The sequence below is a fragment of the Trichosurus vulpecula genome, chromosome 4, assembly GCF_011100635.1.
Source record: "Trichosurus vulpecula isolate mTriVul1 chromosome 4, mTriVul1.pri, whole genome shotgun sequence".
Taxonomy (NCBI): domain Eukaryota; kingdom Metazoa; phylum Chordata; class Mammalia; order Diprotodontia; family Phalangeridae; genus Trichosurus; species Trichosurus vulpecula.
The window spans coordinates 104484785-104493738 of NC_050576.1; the positions used below are offsets into that span (position 1 = coordinate 104484785).

Consider the following 8954-nt stretch of genomic DNA (forward strand, 5'->3'; position numbering starts at 1 on the left):
GCAGCAGATATGTGGGGACAGGAAGACAGCAGCTGCTGCTAATAGCTCTGACATGAGCACTAGCTTTTTTCTTACCCTAAGGATGACTATAGGTAATATAGAAAATAAGGAGATAAACATATTATATATAAATAAGTATAATATATAAAATAAGGAGATGAAATAAGGTTGCTATTTAAGTTGCCCCTTTATTCATCCATTACAAAATCATGTCTGTTGGAAGGAAGAAAAGAAAGAGTCCAGTGAGATTTGGGGGTGGGGGTGGAGATAGATCAGAACGGCTCAGGGAGGATCTGCTTGATCTAGGTGGCTTTCCCTGTGTGATACGTATCACTAGTCTTGTGTGCCAGACTGTGCTGTAGACTTTCTATGGTCTTCAGCAGAGAGAACAACAACCACTGGGTGAAGATGACAAAGTCAATGACAGTTGTGTCTGGAGCCATCCCTACCAAGCACGGTCCTGTTTTCTTGGCTGTGTTTGTGTCAGAGGTCAAGACTCTGTCAGATTGCACTCAATGTAATAACTACATTCTCAATAATATTTAAGATGGTATAGTGAATGGAAAGAGTCCTGGAATTGGAGTCAAGAGCTCTGGATTCAAATCCAGATCCTGACTTTTAATAGATATGAAAGTGTGGACAATTATTACCCTCTTTAAGCGTTGGTGTTCTGCTTTACAAAGTAGATAAAAATACATGCTTCATAAGGTTGTTGTGAGGAAAGTGCTTTATAAATGTTCAAGTGCTGTAAAACGGTATCCTTTTGTATGGCACTGTATGATTTTCAAAGTATTTTTATACATGCCATCTCCCTAGATCCCTTGACAAAAATGTAAAAACCTTAAGGATATGGACTGTTTCAATTTTATCTTTGTATCCTTGGCATCTGGTACAGACTCATATTTAGCAGGTTCTTAATAAATGTTTGTTGCTTGATTAAATGTCACTGAAATCTCGTGAAAAGGTGAGCCAGGTTTCCCTATCTAGCAATGTCTAGCACTCCCATTTTATAGATAAAGAAACTGAGGCTGAGAGAGGATAAGTAACTTGGCAAGATCACCCTACTAACAAATGGTGGTCAGAACTAGAACCTTTTCTTCCCGTTATATTTAGCTATCTCTACTCTGGATTAAATCAGTGAAATAAAGAAAATGCATCACTAGCAGCAAGGTGTTTACATTCAGGACATCTAGCCCTAATATTCTCTGGCCAGAAGGCGGGATGGTGAAAGGAGACCGTATCTCCAGATTCACAACCATTTCCGATCAGACTTAGAGCAGGTGCAGATTTGTTAAGCAGAGGGGAGCTGGGAGGCAGGTGGACATTCAATGGTTTGTAAGGGAGGGAAACCAGACATCACAGGCTGTTAGAAATATGTGCCAGGGGAACCAGGGTACAGAACCCTGCAGCATATGGAGGAGTAGTTATTCTTAGCCTATTTCTCCTGGCCACCCAGGGGCAGAGAGAAAACTGTAATACAGAATCATCATTTCCTAACTTTAGCTCTCAGGCAGCATACAGCACATTCATGACACTTCATCAGGGACATGAATAATAGGGACCACAAGTACAAACCCACAAGGAAACCTACCCAGGAAACATCAGACTCCCCCCCCACCTTCAAGTCACCCAGAAATCCTGATTCCAGCTGTTTCTATGCTGGAATTTCTTCCCCATCCCAGTCCCAACCCATGTCTACTATCTTCTTCCCTTGCCTTATCATCTCCTTTTTCTTTCTCTCTTCACAGAAATCAATGGGACCCAGATCTGCCCCAACAACCTGGTTGCATTCCATGACTTCTCCTCAGACTTGGAAAATGTGCCACACCTCCGCTACCTACGACTTGATGGGAACCAGCTGAAGCCACCCATCCCACTGGACCTGATGATGTGTTTCCGGCTTCTGCAGTCTGTGATCATCTAACTCCCACCTTGAAGCCAACTGAACTTCTCTGAAGAGACTTGAACACCTTTCAGTCAGGGGTGGTGCATGTCCCCACTGCCTGACCTCCATTACCTTTTCTACCTTCTCTGGGCTTTTCCTTTCTCCACCCATGTAGGGTTCCCTAAGGAAAGGAGGAGGACAGTTCTACATTCCTTATTGCACTTCCCTTCCCTCACATGGGACTATGAAGTCTAAGAACTTATTCTTGACCCACCAGGTTCAAAGCACCGTTTCTCCTACATATAAGCACCCAGCCCAAACTTCTTGCCAGAAGCAGTCTCCTTTTCTCGGAGCCCCTCATCCACCTGGAAGTGTCAAATTATATGTGCTTTACCCAACCTCTTTCTTACTCTCTTCCACCCTCACTTACTCTCATCCCCACCTCACCATCCCAATAATGGTCTGGCCCATGAAATTGCATCTAGATTATGGCATCTCTTTTGAAACAAGTCTCGAAGACCTTGACCTAGGAAAGGAGATATGTCTTCCCAAACAGGTCTAGATAACACCTTTTATAGCTGCCCATTTAGTATTTCTAGCCCAGGAGAGAGAAGAAATCTGTATCATATCATCTCTTCTACTGCTTTCTTCTCCCAGGATTATGCAGGGTTTTTATATCCACAGTTGTTTCCTCTTCTACTCCCCATCGGCATCAAGCCCAAAATGGGAAGACATTTGCCCCATTGAAATAGCCTCTTGTTTAACAGGAGTGTCAAGGAATGGCCAAGAACTTCTAGAAAGAAGTAGATCTGGTATTCTAGCAAGGGCTAGTCTCAGGCAACCTCATCCTTCCTTGTTAGCTTTTGAAATGGATAGATAGTCTCATGATGATGTTAGCTGAGGATCTGTTTGCACTTTCTGAGAACTATAGTCTGGAAACTTCCTCCCTCCTCCCATATGTATATCCTCTCACATCTTGTGTTGAGAAAGTGTAGGAGCAGAGAAAGAGCAATGAGTAGAGGGGAAGGTGGGAGGAGGGAATTATGAAGTATCTATATGGAATGGGTTGGTAGGGTTGGGTGAGGCAGAACACAGGAATAGAAATGGAATTTGTGGAAGAGCAGTGCCTCCAAATCTCCTTTGACCACCCACAGTGAGACATCAAATGCCTTCAAAGCACCCAATTCTCACATTATTGGGCTTGGTCATTCACCAATGCCAGCTTCATCATCTGGTATCTGTCTATGTGGCCGTGAATTAGCCAAATTAACAGCTGGAGACTGCCACCACCTACCCAATATTTCTACTACTCAGAGTGTAGCAGAGAAAGTAAGGAGAAGGGGAAGGACAACTGGATACCTCCCAGAAGCCTCTTCCATCATGTGGAAATGAACCTCCATGTCTAAGATGAGACACATTAGTGACACCTAGTGGTCAGTGGAGGTCAGTGCTGTGAGCTCCATTCTTTGACAGTACTTTTGGTCTCTTGTTCTTTGTCATGGTCAGTTAGTATAAATGCTGGTGATTTCTTTTTTTTTTTAAGGGTCTTGGCCTGGGACTAGGTTCTGACTTCAAAGTGACAAAAGAAGATATGTATCACAGCCTCCCACCATATCCACATCATGGAAGGCCATGGGCATCTTTGAGCATTGGCTCTTCCTGCTTGTGATTGTGACAAGCGGTCAGAGGTGATCACAGAGAAATGATGCCTAGCATGAGAGTCAAGTTCTGGCAGAGGCTTCAAGGTCAGAGATATCTTGTCAGAATAGGTTCTGTTTTACTAGCACTGATCTTGTAACACCAGCTGGGGATCTGAGAGCTCCAGTTTGGGGTCCATTTTTTCAATCTGTTTAAGGATCTATTTTGAGAACCCATTATAAAAATTCAGTTGGGACCTAGAGGAAACTAATTAAAAATCTTATCTTTCCCCTTTCATGACTGATTTTTCAATGGGATAGGCCCTAAGCTTCCATTCCCCTTCTCAATAATTTATTCCCTCTTCCCTTGCCTAATAAGCATGTTCCACTCTATGGGCCTCTCCCTCCCACTTTCTTTCCTTTCTTCTTGTCTGGCCCCCAGATTAAAGGCCTTGGCTGGTCTCCAAGGTATACCTAGGGTACTGACAAGAGCACCTCAGTCTTCCTTCCTTTGGAAAAGATACTTCTCTCCTGGTTGTTACTATCTCTCCTAGGTTTTTTTGTTAGATGGTCTTGCTCCACCTCTTTTAGTACAAAGCTGTTTTCCCCTTTGTCACATTACTCCAAGTGGGCTTAGGTTATTCTGTGTGTGTCTCCCTCCTTTTCTCCATCTTCCCACTACCACCATCTCCTGAACTCCCCCTGTCAATGGTGTTTCATGCACACTTTGAGAAATCATTTAAGTTCTAGAATATTTTTAACCTCCCAAAACCAAACACCATCAGCTTTCTCTTCTTCTCTTATCTATGGCATTACTCACTCAGAGTTATTTCTTTTACCATTCTTTCTCCTCTATTTGATAAGGGGAAGATTGCATTTTTAATCTCCTCAGAGACTTTCTTTCCACTGAAAGCTCTCATAGGTAATGCCTGTGGCAGAATTACCATTCCAAATTCCTTAAGTAAGTCATTTTAACTCTCCAGACTTTGTTTCTAATGCAATCCATGAGTTGAAGAGGATCTGAAAGGTCCTCCAGTCCAACCACTGTGTCAAGATTCCATAAGCTCTGATGCAGGAGCACCTCAAGAAGGTATTGTTAACAATGCATCTGTCATTGATCTCATAAAAGAATCATTATCTCTCAACTTCATCCTTAAGCAGCTTGAAGAACATCCTGGTTCATTTCATGAAGCAATGAATCACAAACATATGGGAAACTATCCAGGAAACACCAGATCAACCCTTTATCTTCAAGCCATACTATTCTTCCACTGAGATCTCATCTAACTCTCATCCTCTCCCTCCTATCAACTAAGCCTACTGTGCAGATATTCATTTTGTAGACATAGTACTAAGGCTATTCATTTTAGGAAAACTAGTCCTGCAGGCAGTCTCAAAGTGGAAAAGAGGCTAATTAGGACTATTTGCAGGAGCTACTGACTTCCTTGTCCTACACCTCAACTTCCCTGTCTTCTTGATTGTGGTGGTACCCTTATGGAAAGGTGAATCCCCTCTTTAGGATCTCATGTTCATCTGTCCTTTGCTTGAATACATCTGTCAACAAAAAACTGAGTACCCATTGTCTTTTCAGATTGCTATAATTGCCTAAAAATTCCTCCTTTTCTTGAGCTGTTCTGCCTCCTTGTGATATTCATGGGATCCTAGTTCTGCCCTCTAGGACCAAGCAGAAGAAGTCCAATCCCTCTTACATACAAGGTCCTTCAAACATTTGAAAATAGTTGCCATTCTCTTCCCCCACCCCTGAATTCTCTTCTTCTGTCTAAGCGTCCCTACTTCCTTCAACCTTTCCTCATATGATTTCATTTTGAGTCTTTCTACCCTCCTGGATACCCCTCTCTGGACACATTATAGTTTGTCAGTGTGCCTCCTCAAATTCATCATCCAAAACTGAACCTATTGTTTCTAGTGAGATCTGATGAAGAAAAGAGTAGCATAAGGGCCATCACTTCCCTTCTTCTGGACATAATGCCTTTCTTGATGCAGTCCAATGTCCCATTTCATTTTTTGGGCTAGCATATTACATCATTGACTCTCATTGCCATTCACTAAATCTCCAAATCTTCACATGAGCTGCTACATAGTCATGTCTAGCCCATTTTGTACCAAAATGGAACACTTTCTATTTTTCTCTATTAAATTTCATGTTAGATTTGATCTATTATCACAGTCTCTTGAGGTCTCTTTGTCTCTGCTTTTAAAAACACAATGCATTTGCTTTCCCTCCCTGTTCATATCCTCAGCAAATTTGGTAAGTATCCCATCTATGCCTTTTTCCTTGTAAATTTGTTGAACCAAACAGCATCAAGGACAGATCCTTCTAGCAAGCCACTTAAAAGATTTCTTCCCATGTTGACATCAATCCATTAGTCAACACTCTTTAGGTCTGGTCTTTGAGTCAGTTATAAATTCACTTACATGTTCTTTAGTGAGCCCACATATTTCTCAGTCTTGTCTACGAGGATATCATTAGAACCTTTGTCAAATGCGTTGATGCAATCCAGATATGCTGTCATGAGGATCTCCTGATCTACCAGGCTAGTTAGTAACCCTGTCAAAAAACGAGAATGACATGATTTGTCCTTAGTGAATCCAAACCTGGTTCAGCTGACAAACCTATACATTCAATACCCTGAGATATACTTTTGCCAGGCCTTGGACACTGCACTTACTGGTCTATGGTTTTCGATACCAACCTTTTCCCCCTCCTTTGTGAAAACTGGCACATTTAATCATCGCCAGTCATAGCACTTCTCCTATTCTCCATGACTCTTCTAAGACTATTAATGACAATCACACACACAAGAAATGTAAATACTCTATGCTATAACTGTGCAAAGAAAGTGTATTGTCTTGTCTGGAAAATGGTAAGGTTGGACTAAATGATTTCTAGTGCTAATATTTACCCATTCTAGAATCTACTTTGGCTCTGGGTTTTAAATATTCCTTTGGTTAGATCTATGATTTAGGATCATGGGGATTGAAAATTCTAGAACCATATATAATATTAAAACTGCATGGGGCCTTAACGGTCACCTTGTCCATTTCCCTCATTTTGTCATTGGGGAAACTAAGAGACTAAATGCCCTGCCAGTGGTAGTTGGTGACAGAACTAGAATTAGAAACTAGTTCTCCAGTACTCATTATTGTTACACACATCCCATCCTCCCCACCCCCTCTTGCCATTTTTAGACATTTTCTTGGTAGCCTTTGGTGTGGGCAACCCACCTTTTTTCAGGATAGGAGGGCAAACTTCTATAACAGTATTTGTGAGCTGCACCTCTGCTCTCCTTCCTAGCAACACAGGACATCCCCAATTCCTTTAACTGGGCTTGATACCACAGGGATTTAACCAAAGTGGGATCAAAGAACCATGCTTATGAATCCACCCTGCTTTCATGCTTTCTGGCCATATACTCAACCCTGCAGATAGTAGGTAGTTAATAAATGCTTGTGGATTGAACTTATAGTGAAGTGAGTGTATCCCAGCACCTGGTTCTCACTGCTTCTCATCCCAGTCAGGAGGTAGTACAGATTGGATGTCTAGTCATACGGTAATGGGAGCTACAGGCTTTCAGCATCAGGCTCCTCTCCATATAACTTATTGAAAGTGTTTCCCAGTGATGTCCCTGCCCTGTTCTCTTTTGCCATCATTCCATAGTCTGTCCGGGTGACACTCATTTTGACCCTCAGCTCTGTCTTCCAACAGAGCCCTACCTTAGACACCAGAGTGGAGATGAGTGGAGGTAGAGGAGGGGAAGGATTATGAAGGAGAGGCTGTGACTCTGTACTGTGAAGCTCCAAATGTGATGGGGATAGACCACAGAGGAAGAGAACATGTCAATATTGAGTTGTGCATATAGAACACACCTATCACACACACACACACACAAAACAAGTGGAAGTTAATATTGTGAATAGTCTATAAGCTTTAATCAATAACTATTTATCATAAAGAGCAGCCACTATATTTGTGACACTGAACTAAACCCTAAGGGTAGTTAAAGACAATTCTCAAAACTTAATCCCTGCCTTCCAGAGGTTTCTAATGTATCTCTCTTCTTTTCTTCTCTTCATTTTATCTCCATCTCCTGTCCTCTTTGGTGAATCCAGATGCCATTTTACATAAGACCTCTTCCCCTGGCTATTAATTAATTAGTAGATTAAATTAATTAGTAGATTAAGTAATTTACTCTTTTGGTTCCAATTAGTTCCTCTAAGATTCCTGTTTAAAGTGAGCACATTACTGTGGATATAAGCAGCCATGCTTCTATGGCTAGATCAAGGCCCTTCCCTTACACATGACTTTTAACCTCTGTCCCTCTCACTTGGTGGTCAGGTAAGCACTACTCTTGTGGTCCCCAGGAGGAGGGAAGGAGGGATCTCTACATGTCCCATACAAATCAGAGCTGATTGATTTGAGCATAAACATAAGCCTCATGGCACTATACTCTTTCTCCTCCTCTTTTTACTCCTCCTCCTCTTCCTCCTCAATTTGTGCCCTTGTTCCCAATGGCAGTAGCAAGCTGGACAGCCTCAAAGATAAGCTTACTTTAGAGCCAATCACATCTATTGCTTTCTCTCAGATGCCTTTCACCTCCACATCTTTGTAGACAAAAGCCTCTATGCTGTATGTATACAAATATAACATGTGCATGTACTTATCCATTGTACGTGTATCCACTCTTGATCATGTTAACTTTGTGGAGCTTTTTTCCCTTCTCATATTTTCCATATGAGTGGAAATAAAACTGTATGAAAGGAATCCTGCCTGATTTTGTTGGTGTTGGTAAATCATCAGATTTACTCCCTGCTCCCTGATCTTATCCTGTTGCTACTGCTGCCTCTCATCTCTCCCAAGGAGACAACAGGTGCAAAGATCCCAGACTTAAGGAAGTCATAGGAGTAAGGCAGTGACAACTGACAGGACTCCTGGGTCTGCTCTTTTTTTCCCCACTTGCCATGGTATAGAAGAAAGTCTGCTCAATTTGGGGCCAAAGGACTTGAGTTCAAATTCTGGCTCTTCCATTACAATCTGTGTGACCTTGGACAAGTCACTTAACTTCTTAGGGCATCAGTTCCCTCATCTGTGAAAAAAGGGAATCAAACTAGATCACCCCTCAAAGCCCTCTCCAGCCCTATATCTATGATCCTGTGACATTTTGTATTATATCTTCAGGCTTTCAAAATATTTTATATATACTCTCCTTTGAGACTCCCAGCAATCTGTAATAGGAGGCTGAGAGAGTTGCCATAGTCACACAGTCAATAAATGTTGGAAGTAGGATTTGAATGCCGTCTTCCCAATTCCAAGGCCAGCATTCTTATCTGCTGTCACTCTGTCATTCTATGTCCTTTTCTTGGTCACTGGTCCCCAAACATGCAATGTTTAGAGACAGTTCTCCATCATGTCT

The 8954-nt window shown here is 42.0% G+C and overlaps 1 protein-coding gene across 1 annotated transcript in view; it reads left to right on the plus strand.

Moving 5' to 3' along the window:
• Positions 1 to 8305, plus strand: part of LOC118846047 (proline and arginine rich end leucine rich repeat protein) — a 30346-nt gene extending 22041 nt beyond the window's left edge. Inside the window, exon 3 of the mRNA XM_036754211.1 lies at positions 1749 to 8305. Within this exon, the coding sequence (XP_036610106.1) occupies positions 1749 to 1924 (176 nt within the window). The 3' untranslated portion in view covers positions 1925 to 8305. The remainder of the gene's footprint in view (positions 1 to 1748) is intronic.
• The last annotated feature ends 649 nt before the right edge of the window (positions 8306 to 8954 follow it).